The sequence below is a fragment of the Papio anubis genome, chromosome 4 (assembly GCF_008728515.1).
Source record: "Papio anubis isolate 15944 chromosome 4, Panubis1.0, whole genome shotgun sequence".
Classification (NCBI taxonomy): Eukaryota; Metazoa; Chordata; class Mammalia; order Primates; family Cercopithecidae; genus Papio; species Papio anubis.
The window spans coordinates 115,432,794-115,457,829 of NC_044979.1; the positions used below are offsets into that span (position 1 = coordinate 115,432,794).

Below are 25,036 nucleotides of genomic sequence, written 5' to 3' on the forward strand. Positions count from 1 at the left end.
GCTGATCCCACCTGGTCCTCCCTGGAGCCTCTTGCCTGCTCTGGCAACCAGTGGGGAGCCTTTAAGTGCTGCGAGTTGCCATGAGGTCTGCAGCTTGGTGTGGTGGCACTGGGGGTGGGTCTCAGAGCAAAACCTTGGGAGACCTGCTTGAAGAGGGACACCTGACCATGCTTAGAGGCTGCAAGTCCTCACCCGCCCTCCCTTAAGCCTCTGTGACCCTTCCCTTCCCAGGTGGGCTGCCTGCCCTGGGCCTGGAGCTCCAAGCCCAACAGTTCCCTGGTGGTCCTTTCATCCGGGGGCCAGCGCACAGCCCTGCCCACCCTGCCCTGCGAGTCTACGCACCATGCCCTGCTCTGCTGCCTGGTGGGCACCCTCCCGCTAGCCATATTTTTTCGGGTGTCCTCCTTGCCAAAAATGATCCTGCTGTCCGGGCTCACCACGTCCTACATCCTCGTACTGGAGCTCAGCGGATACACCAGGACTGGGTAAGTGTGTGGCTCCTAGAGAAAAAGGCCTAAGCAGAAGTGCTACTGAATCTGTGTATATAGATATGCATTATAAGCTTCTGATTTCAGAACTAGTCAAGATGAATTGTATACAATTTTTTTAGTTTGGTGACGGTTTCTCTTCAACCCAAGTTCTAGCAAGTGACTCTTGGCCAGGGTAAATGCCAGCAAGCTGTTTTTGGGTGTCACCACCTGAGGGTCACTCTGAACGGTTCTTGGGTTTGGTGGCAGAGTCTTGCCCTGGAAGCTCGGCACTCACTTGGCTTTTCTTCCTCATCTTCCCCCAGGGGTGGTGCCGTCTCCGGGCGCAGCTATGAGCCAATTGTGGCCATCCTGCTCTTCTCCTGTGCGCTGGCCCTGCATGCCAGGCAGGTGGACATCAGGCTGAGGCTGGACTACCTCTGGGCCGCACAGGCAAGACCAGCCCTTTCTGCTTTCTGGCGGTGGGGGATTTGGAGGAGGAAGCAGCCTCCAGCAAGCATCTGGCGGGGGCTGCTGCAGACACCCACACACCGTATGGCCTTCGAAGGGCCCTCCTCAGCAGCGTGCAAGGCCAGGCACTGTCCGGGGATGGAGGAAAGCTGTGCTGGGGGGTGCAGGGAGTGAGAGCCACGCCCTGTGGGAAGACAGTTCAGAAGGTTGTGGGGTGCATGTGATGGAGACCTGCCTGATGGTCAGAGTGCAGCTGTTTCTCGAGGCAGTGAGTCCCGCTTCCCTGAACAGTGTGTGCAGTGGTGGTGCAGAGGGGCTCAGCCTCTGCAGGGCTGGGTGGTGGCAGCAGGTCTCATTGGGGTCATTGAGAAACACAAGAAAATGCCAAAACTCTCACCACCTACTCCAAATTTAGTAGGTCAGCAGGTGGGGGCTGGACGTCTATATTTTGACATGTACCCTGTGGGAAATTCTGACGCAAGAGGCATAAGCACCCCTCTTTGGGAGACTCCATGGAGTAGCAAACATGTGAACTGGCCTCAGGTCCCAAACATCTGGGTACCAGGCTGGAGAGGAGTAACGCTTTCCTGAAGTCAGTAGGTAGCTTTCTGTTTCGACATGATCCTGGCAGTGACTGCCAGATATTCACCTTGAGTTCCTGCCGCAGAGCCACAGCAGGGGCGTACCTGTGTCCACCCCATGGCCAGGGGCCGAGGCAGCGTGTGGGGGCTGGTGTGAGCATCTTCACACTAACTCCATACTCCACAGGCCTCCGGACAAGCATTCAGGACCAGGTTACCTGGGTTCAAATCCCATTTGTGGGATTTGCAAACTGTTTCACCTTGGGAAAATTGCTCCTCCTAGGTTTCCTCCCCTGAAAATCGGGAATGAAGGCTGATGAATATTAGCTTTAGCAAAAGATAGTCTTATTTTGACACCTTTAGAATAGCTCTTCACTGTTGGAGCTATTTCATCTCATTCAGTCTTCAGAACAGCACTGCCTAGGAGCTGGAATTACAGACAAGAAAGCAGGGGCCACTAAAGTAACATGCCAGAGTCTGGCAGCCAGAAGGTGGCTGAGCTGGGATCTAGCTGCCATCTGTGTGACCTTTGGGTAGGCTCTGAATCCGTGGAGAGCACTGTGTCTGGGGCCAGGCAGGACAGGAGCATTTTCACCCTAGGCCTACTCTGCAGCCAGTACTGAAGGCAGGCACTGCCCAGAGTTGGGGTGCGGACACGAGACAGGCACAGCCCAGAGAGTGGCCAGGAGGAAGCGTGGCCAGGACCAGCTGAGGGCTCACTGTGGGAGCAGGACCAGGCTTGCTGCTGGAGTCGGGAAGCCTGTCAATTTCTTGTCTTTGTTCCTGAGGCTGACTGGGCATCAAGCCATGCAGTTAAGTGACCAAAACCCTGGTCAGCAGTAGCAGGGGTGACAAAGGTTGGGCCTGGCATCAGGTAGTCCTCGTCCTGAATTCCGGCAACTCCATGTAGGGTCTGTGTGACTTTAACCAGTGATAGGTCAAGCTGTCTTTCTGCTTCAGCAGTAAAATGGGGTGAGAACCCTAATCCAGGTGTGCAAGAAATAACTGAAATTCTCTTCCTGATGTCCTTGGCCACAGGCCTTGTGCGAAGTAGGTGCTTGGTGAGGCTGAGCAGCCCTTTGTCTGGCAGCCTGTTACTCTGTGGTGAGCCATTTTTTGGGGGATCTCTTTCTGGGAGGGAGGGTTAGAGTGGGGTGAAGGGTAGGCATGAGGAGCATCCGGAGGCAAGTTATCACTCATGAAAAAAAATGAACACAGTTGTTTCCTCTAGTTTTATTCATCTGTAAAAGACAGAAGCATCTCAGTGGGTTTATGTCAGCATGACAGGGCAGGATGCATATTTAAAGTGATGGAAATTAGGTTGTTGATTTGAGGAAGCAAAAGAAAGAACATATACATACATCACACACACACACACACACAGTCTGTATGTGTATCTATATACATGTGTTCACAAATGCTTGGTGAAAAACATGGCTTATTTTTTCCTTCACTGTATAATAGCTTTGTTGACATATATTTCACATAACACAATTCACTTGTTTAGTGAACAGTGGTTTTCAGTATACTCACAGTTCTGCAACCATTACTATAATCAATATTATAATATTTTTATCTCTGTCAAAAGAAACCCATCCTCATCAGTTAACACTCCCCATTTCTCCTCAACCCCCAAACCCTAGGCAACTACCAGTCTACCCCATCTGTGGATTTTCCCATTTCATTTATTCTTCAGCCTGTGTATTAAGTTAGTGCCTGTTCTGGGCAGAAGACATTCCTGTATCCTACTAGATGGAGCTCTGAGCTAGCCTTGCAGGTGGAGAAGACCCAGATTCCCGAGGGACTCATGATCTGGCGCTGTCTTCACTGCATACCTGAATTCCAGGTTCTGGAGTGGGCAGAGGTTGCTGAGAATCCTCGCCCTTTGACCCCTCCTGGGGAAGTGCTGCTGTGTGGTTGGCTCGCTGTCAGCAGGGCTGTCTGGACAGAACAGGCCCTAACTCCTGCTGTGGAGTGGGAGGGGACCCTGGTGGGGGCATAAATACATCTGCATTAAGCTGTTCTTGCACTGCTATAAAGGAATATCTGAGACTGGGTAATTTATAAAGAAAAGAGGTTTAATTGGCTCACAGTTCTACAGGCCGTACCAACAGGCACCAGCATCTGCTTGCCTTCTGGGAAGGCTTCAGGGAGCTTTTACTCATAGCAGAAGGCAAAGCGTGAACATACATGTCACATGGTGAGAGCAGGAGCAAGGGGTTGTGGGGGAAGGTGCCACACACTTTAAAACAACCGGATCGTGCGAGAACTCTTGACTATCGTGAGGACAGCACCAAGCCATGAGGGATCTGCCTCCATGGCCCACACACCTCCCACCAGACCCCACCTCCAACACTAGGATTACATTTCAGCCTGATATTTGGCGGGACAGGTACCCAAACCGTATCAACATCTGAATCTGACTTATCACCAGAGGAATGCAGGCTGTGGCGGGAAGTGAGTCTTCACACCAGAAGGCCTGACTGCGGCCACAGTGGGTTTGTGAGGAAGCAAAGCCAGGCATACTGGAGAAGAGCCAGTGTTTCTCTGGGCCTTGTGCGATGCTTCAGATTCAGCTACGGGAGGATGAGGGATGGGGTTGAGGGGAAAGGGACAAAGAACATGGCAGAAAGAGGGAGTTCTTCAGCAAAAACTGTAAGAGGAGTCAGAGCCCAATCACAGGGGCCAGTACTCCCTTCAGGCCCCCTGTGGGCAGTAGAGCTGCAAAGGAAGGGTGATAGGCCCTGATCCCTGTCTCCAAAGGTGGTCTGACAGTGGAGTGTGACACAGAGCCCAGGAGGCAGGTGGGAGTCCTGTGACCCACAGGGGCCCTGAGGAAAGCAACTTGCATGGTCAGGGGTTGGCAGGAGGGCACCTCAGAAGTGGTCGTATGGAGTCTGGCCACAGTTGGCCATCAAGTGAGGGTGCAGAGTGGGTCTCCAGGGGGCTGTGCATGTATCACAGCCTGGGCTGACAGCAGAGGGCACACTCTAAGGGGGTGAGTTCAGGAGCCCTTATGATGCTTGGACTATTTGAAAGACAGGGGCAGGCACAGGAGTGCCCCAGGCTGATGTGGCACCTGGGGCAGCCACAGTGGGAATGGGCCCTAGAATCAGGGAAAAGGGAGGGCTGCCTGACAGGATTCACCACCTTCAGCCGAGAGACACAGCCAGTCCGCAGCAACCATGCCAAGAAGAACCGGGAATGCTCTTCTCCCTCGCTACTGGCCCCTGCTCCTGCTCCCCATTGGCCAAACCTGGCCGGAAGTAGGAGGCCCAGGACCCTGTTGGTAGAGTCCTTGGACTGGCCTCCCTGGGACAGAACCGGTGGGGAATGGACTGCAGATACAGCACATACTTGCCCTAGAAGGGAGATCTGGCCAGCTGCAGTTTGCTAAAGCCACACCAGGTAATGGGAAAAGAGCCTCTTTATGATGGGCTGTGTTGCTGAATTTGGTCTTAGTTTGGCTCCGGCTGGCTATCCAGGGTGATCCAGCTGGCTGGTCTGAGAGGATATGTTGACCCAGCCGTCAGCTGGCCTCTCGGGTTCAGATCTTTTAGTCGCAAAAACCTACTCAGAGCTTGAGAAGAATGGACTTGGGATGAGCTAGAACGATTGGAACAGCCCGGGCCCATGAGATCTAGGGTTTCTAGGTTATTTACTAGGGTGCCTGATTGGCTCCTCTCTCAGACAGCAGAGTTGGGCCTTGGCTGTGACTCTTCCAGTTGAGGGATACTTCTGGGAGAGACATTTTCTCTCATCTGGGTTGACATGGCTTTTTCTTGGCTTTGGTGTTCTTTTAAATGTTACTAAATGCAATATTTGACCCTGCCATGTTGTTCTCCATCCAGTGACACCCCCTAGCAATGCCCAGTGAGCATACCGGTAATTTTAGGGCTAGAATGGATTCCTGGGCCTTGGGGTAGCCCGGGCAAGTCTGCGGATCTTTGTGCATGCGTGTCACAAGAAAGGGTTGCCCAAATGGAGTCCACTGCCATGTTTGTCTGCAGATAGGTAACAACAAATGCCACCTGCTTTCCCATAACCCTAGCAAAACACAGAACTTTCTAGACTTTGCCTGTTTGCCCTTGGACATTTAGGTATGTAGTACAAACATTAGAGTGCCTCAAACTATTGCAAAATTGCCAGGCCAAACACTAGGTAGGTTAATTATTTACAGAGACTGGATTGGTTGTTCAAACCTGCACAAACAGGCTTTTCCCTTGGGAGGCATCTTCAGCCTCTTTGCCTGTAACTTTTGTATGCTTTTGTTCCAGTGTCATTTCTTTCTTTGCATTCAGTAAATAATCATCATGGCAATTATAATTTCAATGTTTATGCTATTTAGTATAGAATGCAGTTAAAACAACTTATTTCTCTACCAATAAATGCTTAATTCGATGGTAATTCCCATTTTGCAGTTGCCATTATTAACATTTAGAGGGAAGGTTTCCTAAGATGTGGTCATGGCACAGACATGGAATTCCTGGTGGCAGAAGCCAAGTTAGAGACCTGGTTCCACCTCTTACCCTGGTCACTTGTCTTCACACATGTGACGTAACACTTGTCTCGGGGTTGTGGAGGAGTTTGTGTCATATAAAGCCATGGTCATCATACTTCTTGGACCCCAAAATGTTGTACGCTTGTTAGTCGTCATCTTGTTCTCTGTTACTGCCCATAGGTTTCACATCTGGCCTTTGGGTGAGTACATCCTCACAAACAGCTTTTATGGGGGGACAAATGGTTCCAGATGTATCCCAGCTACATCCTGCAGCACACTTCTGTGGAAACCCCTAAGGAGCCAAACCTTGGTGTGTAACCTCAGGACCCCACATCCATCAGGCCCCATGCCCACTGGAAGCACACCCTTTGTCCATCTGAGAGTACACACTCAGCCTCTGGCAGGAATCCACTCTGGACCTATGCACATAGTGTTACCACCTGCCTCATCCAACAGGTGCTTATTGGGCACCAAAGTAGACCTAATCCTGTGCTGGGGATGCTCACATGGTTGAGGTGTAACCCCCGCCCTCAGGTGCTCATGGGCTGTTAAAGGAATCAAACACAAGCCACAGAAAATTTCAATACAGTGAAGGGCGTGCCATGTAAAATGTAGACAGGACCCTGATCCAGGCAGGTGGATGTGATATCATTTAAATATAATACCTCACCCCTGAGGCTTAAAGGATGAGTAGGAATTAGCCAAGGGAAGGGTAGAGTGCTAGGTGGGGTAAGTGTGTCTGTCTCCTGAGATGCTTGTTTTTATTGTTATTTTTAAAAATCGGTTCATAATACTGTATTGTGTACTTGAAATTTGGTAAGATAGTAGATTTTAAGTGTCCTCACTCCCCCAACTCTGGACACACACAAACGGTAACTGTGGGTGGTGATAGATGTGTTAAGTAATTTGATTGTAGTAGTTGTTATGCAATGTATACATATAGGAAACTATCATATTGCATACCTTCGATATATACGGTTTTTGTTTGTCAATTAAATATTTCAAAATAAAAGAAATACTAAGCACACAAAGACTTACCAAATCTGGATGTCAAGAGCAAGAAATTAAATGTTGGTCAAAGGAAAAAAAGGGTCTTTCAGTAATGTTAAAGGGTAATAAAGGGGTCAATTTATCAAGAGGACATAGTCCTAAACATTTATGTACCTAAAACAGATCATCAAAATACCTAAAGTAAAAATTGATAGAACTGCAAGAAATTCTTCTATCTATAATTATAGTTGGAGTTTCCAACATCCCTTTCAAAAAGCGATGGAATTGCTAGACAGAAAATCAGTGAGGATTACAACACTTAAGAACACTGTCAACCAACTTGACTTAATTGACATTTATAAAACATACCGTCCAACAGCAACAGAATATGCATTCTATTCAAGGACACATGAATATGAACAATACAGCAAATCTCAAGAAATTCAAAAGGATTCAAATCATACAAAGTATGTTCCTTAACTACATTATAGTTAAATTAGAAGTCCATAACAGAAAGATCTCTGAGAAACCCTCAACTGAAGAATATACTTCTTAATAACTTTTGGTTCAAAGAAGAAATCAAAAGGAAAATTAGAAAGTAATATGAGCCAAATGAAACTACATGAGATCAACATTTGTGGGGTTCAGCTAAAGCAGTACATGGAGGAAAATGTATAAAACAAAGCACCTATATTAGAAAAGAAGAAAGGACTCTCTCAAATCACCTTAAGAAGCCAGAAAAGAGGAAATTAAACCAAAAGTAATCAGATGAAATTAAATAATAGAGACCAGTTTCTATAAATGTTTAAGGAATAAAATAACAGGGAAGTATTATAATCAGTTTTATCTCAATAAAATTGATAACTTACAGGGAAGGATACAGATCCTTTGGGTCTTGCTTTTCGCCTTTGTTAAGAAGAACCAGAGGAGCATTAATTCTCAGACTAATTGTGTCCACTCCTGAGGCAAGCAGACGAGCATTAATTCTTAGACTAATTTTGTCCAAAACCCTTGGATATATACGGTTTTTGTTTGTCAATTGAATATTTCAAAATAAAAGAAATACTAAGCTCACAAAGACTTACCAAATCTGGATCTCAATTGAGGCAAAACCCTTTTCAGTACTTTACCTGATGCCTGGTGAATTAGAAGGTTTTTTGTTCTTGCCAATGGAGGTAGGAACGATTCTCAGCATAGTACGAACTTTGGGCGTTGTTCCCTACAGTCCTTTCCCTAACCTGTGCTAATCCCTAGATGATTCTTTCTCTAGCCTATGCTAATCAGTACTCAACTAGAGACTTGAAGAGACCCGAACACTCTGTTCTCTCTGGTATTTTCCCTTTGAACTCAAGCTGCCTTGGGCTTCCAAGCCCCCTAGCCTTGTCAAATCTGGGAGACCCCCAGGCTCCACATGCACTGCCTCTATCTGCGGCCTAGAAACTCTCCCAGCAGTATACTGGGCCATTGTAGGCCTCATCACTTATTCCCATCACTCAAGGATCACTATCTTTCATTGCCTCCTGTTCAGTATTTGGAAAGCTGCTGTTTTGTATAGTTTGTGTGGTCTGCTTGTTGCTCCTAGAGGGCAAATTGAATCCCTGTTACTCCATCTTTTCCAGAAGTGGAACTTCATGTGGCCATTTAAGTGTCTTTGACCCCAAAACTGGTCATTATCCCCATGTAACAGGTGAGGGCCAAAGTAAATGGCCAAAGGTCAGAACCGAAATCTGCCAAACCCCAAATGGGCACTCTCATGGATGCCATGCAGAGCATGTCTCAGAAGCCTTCTCCTGCCAAGTGAAGTACCATCCAGAGTGGAATGGCTTTCTGGTGAGAGCTGTCTTTAGGCAGAATCCTGTGAACACAGCCAAGAATTAGAAGTCCTCAGCTCTGAAGCCTATGCTTCTCCCTCCACAGCAGTCAAGATTTCATATGCATTTGTGGGTAGAGGGTTTCTCTGAAAGGTTAGATCTGGGTTAGAAGGACCCAGCATAACTTCAACAAAAAGCAAAAGCTCCAAAGACCCCAGAAGTTGCTTTCTGCCCACAGTGTGGACTGTTTGTGGAGAGCAGTGTGGTAGCAGTGTGGCAGTCACCGTGCAACAAGAAAGAAGATGTCTGTGGTGTGTCTCAATGCCGTGTTGGGCTTGAGCATGTGAAGTTCACCTGCAGGCCCTAACTTGATCGCAGCACAGTTTTGCTTATCTATGACGAGCCTACAGAACTCAGTTCTGCTAATGCAGGCACCTCAGTGTTCTCAAGAGTGTGGAAAATAGCACCTCAATTCCTCCCTGGTTCGAAAAGATAGAGAAATGTGGGTAACTCCAGACTTTCTGATGAGGAAATAGATCCTTCTGCTTTAAGGCACCAGAGGCTGTCTGAAACAGCAGACCCACGAGACATCCCCTAGGACATCTCTTCATCACGGGGTGTGGCTGCTTTGCATTTTTTTCTGTATGTGTGTGCAATGAAAAATCCAGATTTTCTATAACAGTTTGTGTTACATTTGTAATCACAAAGACACACATGTTTAGCACAGTTAGTGTCCATGTGGAGTGACCAGGGCCACTCTTGCCTGGCTAGTGGTTGTGGAAACAAGGGAGCTTGTGCTGGCAACATGTGCTCAGGGCCAGACTGTCAGCCCTCCCCAGGACCTTTCAGCTTCAGAGTGCTCCCCTGTAGGATGGCCTCCCTCACATTCTGAGTGGGTAAATTCACAGTGGCCTCCTCAGCTCTGAGGCCTGTGCTTCTCCCTAGGCTCTGCTGCATCTTGCAGGTGAGTTAACACAGACATGCCCACAGGCTGCTGCTGCTAGTCAAGGGAGGAGAGGAGAGGAGACTCGATAAGGAGAGTGGAAGACAGAATGCCATGAAGACCCTGGGCAGGTGTTTTTTGCTCCTCAGAAAGGAGTAATTTATTCTAATTAAGGGGCTGAAGGAGGACTTCCTGGAGGAGGTAGCATTGGACCAGGCCTTTCACTGTCCCAAGAAATGCTGACTTTTCTGAAAAGGATAATTTCGGTAATTCTCTGGTTTCAATGTGTGACATTTTACCCTGGAAACTTCAGTCACTGAAACTGAGCTTGATCAGTTTCCGGCAGATTCTATCCCCACATTTTATGTTGGCGTAAGTGGAAATTCAAAGCTAGGAAAGAGGACTCTCACAGGGCCTTCACTTCGTAGACAGACAGTGTGTCTTCTGCTTATGGAGGCTGGATGCTGTCTTCCCAGCCTTGGTTCCCTCCGTGTACAGTGAGGGTGGACCTCGTGGATCACTGAGAGCAGATCTCCCAGGAGCAGGACCAGCTGTGCCCACCGCAGCCTCATAGCTTCACTGTTGGCGCGAGCTCTCTTTACCTTTTTTTTTTTTGAGACGGAATTTTGCTCTTGTCGCCCAGGCTGGAGTGCAATGGCGCAATCTTGGCTCACCGCAACCTCTCCCTCCCGGGTTCAAGTGATTCTCCTGCCTCAGCTTCCCAAATAGCTGGGATTACAGGTGTGTGCCACCACGCCTGGCTAATTTTGTATTTTTAGTAGAGATGGGGTTTCTCCATGTTGATCAGGCTGGTCTCGAACTCCTGACCTTAGGTGATCCACCCACCTCAGCCTCCCAAAATGCTGGGATTACAGGCGGGAGCCACTGCGCCTGGCCCTCTTTACCTTTTAAAGTGGCATCCCCATCTTGCTTCCTGTCTGAAACACTGGACACAGCTCTGCCTTCAACTACTATGTTGACTCATCCTAAGAAATGAAGAACTACCAAGCATTTCAGCACAGCAAGACTTTCAGCTCAGAAGCTCATTAGGAGTAAAGACTTCATTGTCAGAAACAGAGCCAGCCTCTGCATTCACCACCGCCGGCTTCAGCATTTCTGTAGGGGGTGGATGTTGGATAGTCCTGGTATATTAGAGCTGATTTGCCATGCAGCTCGTGAACTCCGATTCCCCCAGCTATGACATCACCGCAGCCTCATTTACACCACGGGGCCATGAATGGGACAAACACATCATGAGGGCTGTGGTCTGCCTTTTTATTTCTTGGAAAGAGAAATGCAACAAGATGCTAAGTATTTTATAGAAACCACACATGCATGTGTGCATACACACACAAACACACATACTTTACAGACACACATACACACACACACACCACTCATGGACTTCCCAGGGCAGGGTGAACATGTCCATGTGCATACCTGCATCCACACATTGTAACTACAGCATTTGAAGGTTTATTCTCTCATTTTCTAATTAGAGTCAGGGATAACATTTTTAATTCATTTAATTGTTCAAATTTAAAATTAAGATTTCTCTTTAATGTAGTAGAATAATGTAAATCACATTTCTCATCATGAAGCCTTAATGAAATGCATTTTTGATCTAAAAAGAGCTTTTCATCTGTTCTATGCTAAAAGGGAAGTGGAGCTGATTGGAGCAGCAGGCAGCAGGGGCCTGCATAAGAGGCCTGGGGTTAGGGGATGGCATTGGCAGGACTTCGTGGGTCTGAAGTGCTGAACTGGGTGCTGGGTGAACAAGGACGCTGGGTTGGAGGCCCTGGTGTTCAGCTTAAGAATACCTGCACCACACTCAGCCTGCCCCATGCTGTAAACAGTGCTTGTAAAGTCTGTGCGCTGGCTGGAAAAATAATTAGTGAGAAGCAGGCATGTGTTCATGACATGTGGTCCCTGAGGTGGCCGCACAAAGCTCAGTGAGACCTGAGACCCCTCTCTCCATGCCTCACCCTCCCATCAAGCTGGTCATTTTCGTGCATGACCATGGTCCTACGGTTTGAGAAGAACGCAGAGCTAGGAGCTGGCACTAGAGGGACCCTGGTAGTCTCAGGTTCTGTGCTCACTGCAGCCGCTGAATTGATAGAAAAAAGCTGCACAAAATAAAACTGAACGGTCATTCTGTGTTTAAAGTACAGTCTTTTGAGCACAGAGCAGGGACAGCCAGTTGAGTACCAGCTCATGGTGAGAGGCCTGGATAGTTTGCTGGGAGCCCTACATTTGGCTAAAGCCTTGCCCAGTGCCCTGCCTAGGAGAGGCCTTAGCCACAGCCCAGCTTGCCTGGACATCCAGACAGAGAGGGACCTTCAAACCAGTCACCAGTAAGAGGAGTGACCAAAGAAACTGAAAGTAGGACGTAAGGTGAGGCCTTTTCAGTCCTCCCATCCTGGTACAGCTGGTCTCTGGAGCACACTGAGGACAGAACCAGGGCCTCTGGACAAAAGATCCAGGGAGGGAGATTTTCATTCAACCTATGTTGTCCAGCGGCTTGAGAGTTTGAGGCTGGATGAAGCTGACATGTACAGTAGTGAGTCCGCCATCTCTGAGGTGTTCAAGGAAATGCAGATAACTGCTCAAGGAGATGAGGTAGACTGGATTCATTAATTACTTTAGAGGTAAGATTACCCCTAAAAATGCTTCTTGGAATACTGATATTTGAGGGAGATATCAAAGCAGCCTCCCCAGCAGCCAGAGGGAGAGCCGCGGACAAGGTGGAGAACATGTGGTGGTCGTGCACCTTTGCTGGGGGATGGGAGGGTGGTAGGCTGGTAGTTGATAGGGGCACATCAGGGACCTAACTACATGGGAGGGAAGGAGAGTGGAAAAGTGGGAAATATTCCAGAGTTCAGCCCTGTAGAATTGCTGCCTACTCCTGGCACTCTGAGTTGGGCTAGGTTGCGCTGCAGTTGCAGGCCTCCTGAGGGTGTCAGTAGTGTTCATCAGAGAGGGCGAGTCCTCTTCTCACTACATGTCTGGTGCAGTTCAGCGAGAGGATCATGTCATCGTTGTCCTCCAAGAGTCAGGCCCGTGGACACTGGAGCTTCCTCAGTCCCGCAGTACAGAAGAGGGGCTGTGAAGTCAAGGCTGGCCACGGAGGGTCCAGCTGGAAGCCCCCCTTGGTCTCCCTGGTCTTCAGGGGCTGGGTCTGCACAATTCTCTTGGTCCCTGAAAGTCAGTGGTGAGCATTAGGGACTTCTACCCCAGAGCCCTGCAGGGAGGAGAGAAACCACTGGCATCCATTCCAGGGAGACTCACTGGGTCAGGGCATGCAGCTCTACCCCTCTGGTGTTTCTGCCCGCTTGATGACAGTTATGGGGCCACTCTGGACACATGCACCTTGCCCAGCCTGCCCAGCGCGGGCCACCCTGAATCTCAGGATTCATCCATCCTTGGAGCAGTGACACCATGCAGAGACGTGCATCACCTCTTACTTGCTTGCTCTGATCTTCCTGTGTCCCGGTGGCATGGGTCACAGAGTGCCTCTTGCTTAAGGGAAAACTAAGTGTCAAAGAAGCTGAACATGAAGCATTTCAGCCCCAAAGTTAGAGACTAAGTTCCTCTAACCTGGGGGCTGAAGACTATTGTCTTAGCTGCTGCTATGCTTGGAGAAGTTCCTTTCCCTTTGCACTTTCCCAAAAGGAGATATTTGTGGACCCTGGGATGCCCGCAAAGAGGGGTGTGTGCACCTCAGGACACCGGATGGTTCAGTGAGGTTTGGGGAGAGGGCATCAAAAGTCTACTTATAGTGATTGTATCTGAGAATTAAGAAATGTTCTTTCCTGATGTTGAAGAATGAACTGGCAGTGCTGACCTGACACTGGCCAGATGCCCTGTGTCACTTGCAGGAGGGAGGCAGGGACATCACTTCCGAGACGGAATGAGGACAGGACCACCCTCCCTTGGCTGTTCCCTTATAGGAAACACGTTATTGATTCCAGGTTCTGGGGTTACTGGTCTTGTTAGTTAGATAGAAGACTCTGTCAGGATGACTGTGGGAGTCACTCATAGCACATGTCGGCACTCGGGGAGTTGCCAAGTTATGCTGTTTGTTATTTTGTTCTCTTTTCCAAATGACAAGCAGTGTAGGCTGTGAACTCTCTGAGGCATCATGTAACTATCACTAGAGGCATCCTGGTCAGTGATTTCTGAAACAGAAGGACACTTGAGAAGGGAAATGCCTTTTGAAAGAAACTGCCATAAAGAGAACATTCTGAATATGGAGGTTGGATGGACACGTGATTTTGTTGAGAGGAATAATGTGTGGTGCCCACTACTCTTTCTTAAAAATAGAGTTTCCTGGTGGGAAAATATTATAGACTGAGAATTTCAGTGGATTTTCATCACATTTGTTAAAATATATAACAATACAATTTGTGCTTGGTTCATGAAAATGAGTGGCACAGGGAAAGATGGATGTTTCCCAGTCAAATTTCAACAAAGACCTTTGCATTTGTGGATGGATTAAGAGATATATGACAATTTCGGAAGGACAGCAGCTCTGACAGCCCATTAATCCAAATGTGGAAATAAGCAGAATGTAGACGCAAATTTTTTATTCACAGTGCCATAAACTTAGGTTATGGTTTTTAATCAAAGCATATTCAGTTACATTGTTTTCACTAAAGTACTATTAACGTTAACAATGGTATTTTGGAGAGAGCAGAAATTTTTGTGCCACTAATAAATAAAACAAAGCTATTATTTAAGAAAATATTCTTTACTTTCTGTTTATGTCACCCTTTACAAACCTTTCTTTTGTGTATATTGGAGCCTGATGTGTTAACACGTAATTAATAATGTGGGTCCTATAGAGAGGTGTTTGTCCAGAATGTCATTATTGATGGGAACTTGAGTTGAAAGCAGCGCCGGAGACCATCTGAGGCTGGAAATTGAAGGTTTCTGACCTTTGAGCATGACCCAGCATAAGTCAGCACCATGCCCAGATAGCCGCTGCGTGGGCAGAGCCCGGCTCCAGCCCATCTGGGCAGCCAGACTGCAGCTCTGGTCTGACCGGGAAGGTTATGGTCCCTGGGTTTCTTTTTTCTTCATCTGCTTCTTCCTTATCTGGTCTACGCTCCTTGAGGGACAGGAAGAAACAGCTGGCGCCGTCTGTCTCCATGGGTCACCCTGATTCACTGGCATTGTCTTCCCAGAACACACTTGCACCAGGCCTGCCCTGCATGCCCTGCCTGGCTTCACACACACCCCCATCCTCGTACCTGGCCCTCAAGGCTCGGGGCCTCCTCACCTCTATCCTTGAAAGCTGGTGGAATCATTGTGTGCAGTCTAGTGGCATGTTCTTGGCCAACTTAACTCTGATAATATCAGTACTGCAAAAAGCAGCTGTGCTTTTTAGGCTTACTGTGGGGCGTGCTGTCCCCTCATCCCTTGTTAAATACAACCCTACAAGTATTCCCTCTAAAAGTGGGTGTGTTACACCCATTTTACAACAAGGAAACCATGGCACAGTGAGGCTGCATCTGCTGGCCGGGTCACCAGTCACCGAGGGGCACATGAACCAGGGGAGCTGGCCTCCAAACCATGGCTTGCAGTGGCCAGGCCATGGGCCGCTCCACAAGGGCAGTCATTGCACAGTTTTTACTACATTCAAGAGTTTGATGCCTCCATAAATGCTAACACATACTTAGAATATTCCCCAAGCTTCACTCCTTACAGCAGTTGGGTTTTGTGTGAGGGAAAACAGGGACCCCAGTGGCTTCTGCCTCCTAGGGCTGCGTTGCGCCCTGCCAAGAGCACTTCTTGAGCCCTCACAGTGGTCCATGAATGGGGCCTTTGTTGTCGGCTTAATCAGTCTCTGCAGGGTCCTACAGCTAGCAGTAAGTGGGCTGGGACTCACCTGCTCCTGCCATCTGCTCTGCTGTGTCCCCATGGTGGGACCCTTGGGGTCTTTACTCCTTGCCCCAGGGGGCTGGAAGTCAGCGCTCAGATGAGCTCATTGGCCCTGGATCTGCCCCTGCCCCGGGTCCCTGCAGGGTTCTACTTGTCTCAGTGCCCAGAGGGATGTGGGCTCTAGTGAAGACCAGAGAGATTCCAGAGGGAACAGGAGCCTTAGGAAGGTGTCTGCCCTACCTGGGCATGAGGCATTCTAGGACAAGTGCCCTGCGGGGCACATTGGGAGCTACCTGGGGGCTGGTGGAGCCTGTGGATGGGCACGTGCCTGAGAAAGAGTTGCTGTAGCATCTGGTCCCTAGGAAGTAGCGGAGGGCAGGGCAGACCCTGGAAATGAGGTGAAGCCGTAGTTTGTCCTTTGGACATTCTAGCAGATGAGGTGGTGATTTAGGCAGACATCAGCAGATCTTCCCCACCCAATAACATGGATCTAGTCTTGCATCCAGTGGGGAGGAGGGACAGGAGCATGTGTGTAGACCATCAGCACACCTGGAGTCCAGTTTGGATGTTTAGAAAGAAGCGTGCGGTGGGAACAAGTGAAGGCAGCGTGAGTGGATGGGACTAACGGAGGCTCATGATGCCCCAGGCAGAGGAGGAGCGAGAGGACATGGAGAAGGTGAAGCTGGACAACAGGCGCATCCTCTTCAACCTCCTGCCAGCCCACGTCGCCCAGCACTTCCTCATGTCCAACCCTCGGAACATGGTGAGCACCCAGCCTGCGCCTGGCCAGCACTAGCCCGGCACTACTCCCGCCACGCCCTCGGCGCTTGCCTGGCTCACCCTTCCTGACCCATCCTTTGAACTTCCAGGACCTCTACTACCAGTCCTACTCCCAGGTGGGCGTCATGTTTGCCTCCATCCCCAACTTTAATGACTTCTATATCGAGCTGGACGGCAACAACATGGGGGTGGAGTGTCTGCGGCTTCTCAACGAGATCATTGCCGACTTTGACGAGGTGAGGCCCTGCATCGCCATCCTGACCCCACCTGAGTGTGCTGGTGCATCCTACTGACGGGTGACCAGGATACCCCTTCACCTAATTAAATCCTGCGTGTCTCACAATATGTCACATTCTTTGTAGCTGGAATGAGAGAAAGCAAATCCCAGGAAGAACAGGCATTCTGTCTCCTTTGGGATCCAGACCAACTCTCACAGGAGAGAAGGGGGTCTTGACCCTAGGATGGGGGACCAGGGCGACCGGGTGGGGCTGGGTGCTTGTCCTCCATGTTGTGAATGTCAGGGCTGGGACATTGCAGTGGCCAGGGCTGGGCAGCCTCATCTACAGATGGACAGGCAGGTGGGCACCTCTAGGCCCTTGTCTACAGATGGGCAGGCAGGCGGGCACCCTTGTCTACAGATGAGCAGGCAGGTGGGTGTCTCCAGGCCCCCACCACAGCCAGCCAGGCACTGTGGCAGCCCCACCACCCCTTGTCATTGGACCCGATTCTCCTGGTGGCTGCGAGCTCACCTGTTGGGGACAGGAATGTGTCCTGTACCGTCCTTACTCACCTCTTCTTGCCAGCGTAGTCCTAGAACTTGTCTGCCCAAAGCAAAGAAGACACATTGCTTTCCTGAATGTGTTCACTGGCTCTGCTGTTCCTCCTGGTGGCTGATGGCTGCAGTAACTTTTCTCAAATGTTATGTCATGTTTAACAGTTTTATGTTTTAAACAAAGCTCATGGAAAAAGACTTTTACAAGGATATAGAGAAGATCAAGACCATTGGGAGCACCTACATGGCCGCTGTGGGGCTAGCGCCTACCTCGGGGACCAAGGTGAGTATAGCTTGGGGCTGCCTGCTTGGGGACTGGGTCCCAGCCCTGCCCTAAACTGCTTTGGGACCCTGGGTAGGTTCCACAGTGGGGTTTGTTTTCCCTCTCTGTTGTATTATGGGAGCAGCTTGAGTGCTGTTTTTGTCTGTGGCTGGTTCTCTCCATGGCTGGTTCTCTCCAGACACAATCTCCTAGGGAAAGTCAGCACAGAAGGCTGCTCACCGGAGCTTCCTCCAGCCCCAGCACTGCCCTGCTAGACACCTCCCCCAAGAGCCCTCACCCTGCCTCTCTGCTCCATTACCCTCCCCACTGGCCCACCTCCTCAGCAGCCCAGTCCCTCCCCCACCAGCCCCCACCTTCCTCCCTAGGTGCCCCCACTCTTCTTCTCCCGTCAGCCCTGCACTCTCCTTTTCCACAGTAGAACTGTGAATAAATACAAATAATTATTCTGAATAGATCTAGACTTATTAAAGAAGTTGAATCGATAATTAATAATCTTCTGAAACAGAAAGCACCAGACCCAGATGCATACACTGGTGAATTCTACCAAACATTTAAGGAAGAAATTACACCAGGTCTCTACAATCTCTTCCAGAAGACAGAAGCAGAAGGAACATTTTCTAACTCGTTCTGTAGGCCAGCATTACCTGAATACCAGACCCAGATGAAGACATTATAGAAAAAGAAAATTACAGACCAGTATTTCTCATGAATATAAATGTATAACCCCCCAACAAATATTAGCACATTGAATTCAGTAATGAATGAAAAGAATTATATACTAAAACCACATTGGATTTTTTCCAGATATACAAGGCTGTTTTAGTATTCCAAAATGAATTAATGAAATTCATCAAATCAACAGGATAAAGAAGAAAAATTATATAATCATATAAATTGATGCAGAACAATTATTTAAGTCTAACACCCATTCCTGGTTTAAAAAAAAAAAAAAAAAAAACTCTCAGTAAACTGGCAATAGAAGACAACTTCCTCAGTTTGATTTTTAAAAATTTGCAAAATATCCACAGCTTAACATACCTAATGGAGGGAAACTAAATGCTTTCTAAGATGAGAACATAGCGAGAATATCCTTTCTCACCATTTCTATTCAGCGTTTTACTGGAAGGCAGTAAGACAAGAAAGAAAATTGAAGGCATACAGACTGGGAAGGAATCTGCTTGCAGATGACATGACTGTATATGTAGAAAATCCAAAAGAATTAATAACAACAGTAACAGAAAAAAGCCCCTGGAACTGTAGCAGGACAAGCCACAGATAAAACCCCTCAGACACGGAGTTAAAGAAGGAAGGGGCTTTATTCAGCTGGAGCTTTGGCAAGACTCATGTTTCCAACAACCAAGCTCCCTGAGTGAGCAATTCCTATCCCTTTTAAGGACTCACAACTCTAAGGGGGTCCGCATGAGAGGGTTGTGATCGGTTGAGCAAGCAGGGGGTACGTGACTGGGGGCTGCATGCACTGGTAATTAGAATGGAACAGAACAGGCCAGGGATTTTGATAGTGCTTTTCTATACAATGTCTGTAATCTATAAATAACATAACTGATTAGGTCAGGGGTTGATCTTTAACTACTAGGCCAAGGGTGTGGCGCCCGGCTATCTGCTTGTGGATTTTATTTCTGCCTTTTAGTTTTTACTTCCTTCTTTGGAGGCAGAAATTGGGCATAAGACAATATGAGGGGTGGTCTCCTCCCTTAGAACTAAGAAGCAATTATAGTAAGGTTCCAGGATATAAAGTTAATATATAAAAGTTCATTGTTTCTCTATATGCCAGCAATGAACAATTGGAATTTGTAGTTACAAACAAAATGCCATTTATATCAGTAGCCAAAAAATGAAATACTAGATATAACTCTAACAAACTATGTACAAGATATATATGAGCAAAACTGTAAAATTCTGATGGAAGAAATGAAAGATCTAAGTAACTGGGGAGTCACTGTTCCTGCATAGGAAGAGATAGTATTGTTAAGATGGCAGTTCTTCCCAATTGGATCTGTAGATTTAACACAAGTCCAATCAGAACTCCACCATGATATTTTGTGACGTTGACAAAATGATCCCAAGTTTATATGGAAAGTAAAAAGATGCAGAATAATCAACACAATATTGAAGTGGAAGAACAAAGCTGGAGGACTGACACTACCCAACTTCAAGACTTAAAAAGCTATAGTAATCAAGACAGTGTGGTAGTGGCAAAAGAATAGGCAAATAGATGAGTGCAACAGACTAGGGAGCCCAGAAATAGACCCATAGAAATATAGTCAGCTGGTTTTTGACAAAGGAGCGGAGGCAATACTGTGGAGAAAAGACAGTCTGTTCAACAAACAGTGCTGAAACAACTGGACATCCACATGCAAAATATATACATATATACATATATATAGATGCAGACTTTACACCCCTCACAAAAATTAACTCAAAATCGATAATAAGCCTAAATGTAAAATGCAAAACTACAAAACTTTTAGAAGATAACATAGGAGAAAAATCTAGATGACCTTCAGTTTGGCAATGACTTTTTAAATACAACACCAAAAGCATGATTCATGAAAGAAAAAATTGGTAAGTTGGACTTCATGAAAATTAAAAACTCCTACTCTATGAAAAATATTGTTAAGAGAATGAAAAGTCAAGTCACAGATTAGGAGAAAATCTTTGCAAACCGCCTATCTGATAAAGGACTTGTATCTATAGTACACAAAGAGCCATTACAATTCAACAAGAGAGAGAGAAAAAAACCAACAGTTAAAAAGTCAGCAAACAATTCAAACAGGCACCTCACCAAAAGAGATGCAGATGACAGGCATATGAAAGGATGCTCAGCAGCATGTTTTTAGGGATTTGCAAAGGAAAACAACAACAAAATACCACTAGATACCTGTTAAAAGGGCTGAAATCCAAAACACTGACAAGACAAATGCCGGTGGGGATGTGAAGCAACCGAAACTCTCCTTCATTGCTGGCGGGAATGCAATATAGGGCAGCCACTGCGGGAGAGAGTTGGATGGTTTCTCACAAAGTTAGACATAATGTTACCATATGATCCAGCAATTGCACTTTTGGTATATATCCAAATGAAATGAGAATTTATGTCCATGAGTACTCATAACAGTTTTATTCATAATAAAAACTGGAAGCAAACCAGGTATCCTTCAGTAGGTGAATGGATAAAGAAATTCTGGTATATCCATAAGGTAGAATATTATTAAGTGAGAAGAAATGACCTATTAAGTTATGAAAAGACATGGAGAAGCCTTAAATACACTTGGCTACTTAAAATAAATCAGTCTGAAAAGGTTACATATGGTGTGATTCCAGCTATATGAAATTCTGGAAAAGGCAAAACGGTAGAGACAGTAAAAGGATTAGTGGTTGCTGGGGTCAGGGGAGACGCGGGATGAACAGACAGCAGGGAGAATTTTCAGGGCAGTGAAACTGTTGTGTGTAATACTGTCATAGCGGATACATGTCATGCATTTAGAATGCATAGAATGGACAATACCAAGAGTGAACCCTAATTAAATTATGTACTTTGGTTAATATATCAATATTGCTTCATCAGTTGTAACAAATGTGTCACACTTACGTAAGATGTTAACAACAGGGGAAACTGGGGAGAAGGGATATATGACAATTCTGTATAATCTGCTCAACTTACCTATAAACCTAAAATTGCCCTAAAAATAAAATCTGTCAATTTTTAAAAAGCATTAGTTTCCTGATTGTGAAGACTAATACAATTCCCTTTAAAAATAAAAGTTAGAGACTTTACAACTGTTACTGTTTCACAAGAGAAAGGACCTTGTCACACATGTACAGGAGGATATAGCCTCAGTCTCAAGGAAGGAAGCTGCCTACTCCCTGGCATGCGTCTCTGTCCTTGTTTTGCTCATTTGCAATGGGCATTAGCAACGCTGTCCAAGCAGGAGAGTGAGCATCTGGTCTCCCACTCAAAAGGGCTGCCCCACTCCATTCCTGCAGGCAGCCTTGGGTGGGCCCTGTCTCTGCCCCTCAGAAGCTGGGGCTTGGCCAATACCTTGCCTCTCCCTTAGTCTCCTCCCTGTAGAATGGAATGATAAATGTGCCCATAGCCAGGCACCCAGAATGCCTGCCCCTGAGAGTGCGGCTGTTGGCCATTGCAGGTTGGTCCTTGGCTCCCTCTTGCCTAGTGCCCCTCAGATGTAATGACCCTGTCTGTTTATATCTAGGCTAAGAAGTCCATCTCCTCCCACCTGAGCACGCTGGCAGACTTTGCCATTGAGATGTTTGACGTTCTGGATGAAATCAACTACCAGTCTTACAACGACTTTGTCCTCCGAGTTGGTACGTGACTTTAAACCTATCCTGTCCATCCATGTGGAACACCTTCCTATACCCACCTAGGGGCGGGATCAGCTGATGAGGTGCCCTGGTCTTACAGGAAGGAGGGTGGTGCTGCCCAGGAGGGCATGGGGACCTGCGTACGGAGTTGCCCCTGGAAGCTGCTGGTGGAAGTGGAGATGCTTCAGAAAGTAACTTAGGACTTTGAAGATTCATCGTCTGGCTCAGGAAACACATTAGAAATCTTGATTATTCTGGAGACGTTTAGATGCTCCTCCAAGTCCACACTTAGCTGAAGTAAAATGCCCCTTTCCCTGTTCACCAGCCACAGCTACATAGTTGAGGCCACATGGGCTGTCCAGAAAGAGGCCTTGACGGGAGCCCCACTGTGTGACTCCGGCCGCCCTGTGTCTTCTCCGGGCTCCTTCCCTCACCTGTGTCGTGAGGAGGAAAAACCACTGGATGCCCTAGTTCCTTTCTAGCTTTTATAAAACTATGATTTGTTGTTTTTTTTTTTAAATCATAAATTCACTTTTTCTTGAGATGTAGACAGTTTACGAGAAAAATTCTACTAGTCCAGGATACAGTTAAACTAGAGGTTCATGGTTGTTTTAGAATTCAAACATCCAGTAGCCTTAAAAACAAACCTTGGAGCCACGTGTGAGTGTGAAGGGTGGTGGGTGATCCACTTAGAGCACATGGAATTCTGATGTCCTGAAAAGCAAGTTCGGCTTCAGGCATGGTGTCTGGCCAGAGAGCAGGGGCAGAGTGAGCCAGCTGGGCCCTGGGCTCTGGTCAGCAGAGCTACTGATGTACCTGGAAATCGATCTGCTGGTGAATCGGGGAAACTGCTCCTCACTTTCTAATGACAGGACTGGCTGGCAAGCCCGCCCCTGCACCTCAGTGTCTAGTCATGCAGTGGGGCTGGACAAGGATCTCTCGGGGCCCTTCTGCCCATCAGGCTGGTGCTAGCCTGGTGTTCTTTATGTGGGTGGGGCGTCTGGGGTTAGCAGAGGGCGCTCGCCAACTCCCACCAGCTCCAGCCTTCTGGGAAACGGCCCTTTGGGGTTCTTCTCTGAGTTTCCCATGCCCACCTTCCCCAGCTCACACCACTGTGCCCCCTGCTCTCATGCTCCTCCATGGCATGCCAGCTCCCCACTGCCCAGAACGTGAGAGGAATTTTCTAGGACAAGCTCAGAAAAATTAGTCCACAAATACAGAAGGGGAAGATAGGAAGTGGCTTCGATCGAGGCCAGAAAGCCCCAGTTGCAGGCGTAACAGGAGAGCTGACAGCAAGCTTGGTCCCTCTCTGTCCTGCCGAGGACGGGCCGGGCGTCACAGGCTGGTATGTGCCCTACTTACAGGGGAGGAAGACCAGGCTCAGAGAGGGTGAGTGCTTTGCGGAAAGTTGCACAAGGAGTGACTCAAGTTCGGGTGTGCCTGGGTTGTTGCAATGCTGTCCAGCTGGTCTGCTGCTGTCCAGAGGCCAGTTGGACACTGAGCTACAAAAAGAGAAGGTACTCCCTCTCCTCCCTTCAGAGCATTCTGCACCATCTTGCGTAGTTCTGGGACCCATACTCTAAAATAGCCATAAGGTCACATTCCGAGAACAGGTCCGGAGCCGCTATTTTTCTGCAAGAGAGGATGCAGTTGGGGATACACCTTGTAATCCCAGATACTGAAAGGTCACACTTCTGAGTGGCTCCCCTGGCAGGGCTCAGCACAGAGGCTGCTATTCCAGGAAAGGGGACTTTTCTTCAGGATCAGGACTCGTTTTGAACAGCCAGTGCTGTTCCCCAGTGCAGTGGACAGTGTCGTGAGGGGACCCTGCCCAGGGGAGCCTGTGCAGCAGGGCAGCTGCCTCTCTGTTGTGCTGTATGTGATGCTTCAGGAAGGAGCCTGGTGCTCGGTGACCCCAGGAAACAAAGCCCTGAAAGGAGCAACCTTTTCTCCACCAGGAGCAGCATCAGGTGCATTTGGTGGCCCTGGTGGGGTGAGTTACACTTTTCCCACTGACAGGTCATGCGCTGGCTATTTTCTAGGCATCAATGTTGGCCCCGTGGTGGCTGGAGTGATTGGCGCTCGCAGGCCCCAGTACGACATCTGGGGAAACACAGTCAACGTGGCCAGTCGAATGGACAGCACAGGGGTCCAGGGCAGAATCCAGGTCAGTTCACCCAGAAACCCACAAGGCATGGGTGCCCATTCTTCAGGTGAGGAAACTGAGGCACAGAGGGCCAGGATTGAATCCCCAGTCTGCAGCCTGTACGTGGCAGGGCAGAAAGAGCTGCATATTTCGGTCTGTCTGCTCTGGAGGGCATCCTGGCCCGGGCATCTTGATTTTGCTGTCTGGTTTGTCATTTAGTCTCGGGGGCTGGCTCCTGAGTGACCAGGTGCAGCGGTGGGAGCACTGAGTCACTGGGTCCCACTTCTGATCCCAGCAGACTGGCGGCTGTCATTCACGCTGCACATCCCAGGACTCCAGCCTCCACCGGCTGCCATGGGAAGGAAGGGCTTCCTTGTGTGTTTGAAGGGAGGGTGCTACGCGTGTCCACCTCATCTGAGGAACCTGTGGGCAGCTCAGGTGGGCTGACACCCTCTAAAAGCCATGGAAAGGTTTAGAAGGCAGCAGCCTCTGCTTTTCCTCAGTGTGGAGGAGTGTCATTCGGCTTCTGGGATTTCCCTGAGAACAAATTTGAAACTTGATTCGGTCTTGAGGACCACCAGAATGAAGCCCTTACAAGTAAGATGGAGCCTGTGAAGGGCCACACAGCCCTGCAGCCACCCTCCCTGGGAACTGCAGGCCTCCAGGGGCCATGGAGGGAAGGCTTGGTCCCCAGGCGTGTGACAGCAGCTATTCACAGGGGCAGTTTAAGGGACAGGTAGGCCAAAATATTCATGGAGCTCTCCTCTCCTGCTCAGAACATAGACGGGGCTTCCATGGAGCAGCGCTGCACTTCTGCATTCTCTTTTTCAAAATTTCTTTTATCACAGTAAGGTATACATAGAATTTGTCATCTTTTTGCTAGGTGTACAGTTGAGTGGCATTAAGTATATTTACATGGTTGTGCAGCCATCACCACCGTCCACCTCCAGAACTTTATGCTGTATATACACACACACACACACACACACACGGTTTTTTTGTTGTTGTTTTGTTTTGTTTTTGTTTTTTACCATGACTGTATCCTGCACTCTTCTGTAGGATTCCCC

General features: G+C 48.1%; 1 protein-coding gene across 1 annotated transcript in view; it reads left to right on the forward strand.

The window, feature by feature from the left end:
- ADCY1 (adenylate cyclase 1) overlaps positions 1-25,036 on the forward strand; it is a 143,328-nt gene that overhangs the window by 110,360 nt on the left and 7,932 nt on the right. Inside the window, exons 13-19 of the mRNA XM_003896011.5 lie at positions 232-485; positions 794-920; positions 16,294-16,410; positions 16,517-16,663; positions 17,384-17,482; positions 21,712-21,826; positions 23,866-23,990. Coding sequence (XP_003896060.4) covers positions 232-485; positions 794-920; positions 16,294-16,410; positions 16,517-16,663; positions 17,384-17,482; positions 21,712-21,826; positions 23,866-23,990 — 984 coding nt within the window. The remainder of the gene's footprint in view (positions 1-231; positions 486-793; positions 921-16,293; positions 16,411-16,516; positions 16,664-17,383; positions 17,483-21,711; positions 21,827-23,865; positions 23,991-25,036) is intronic.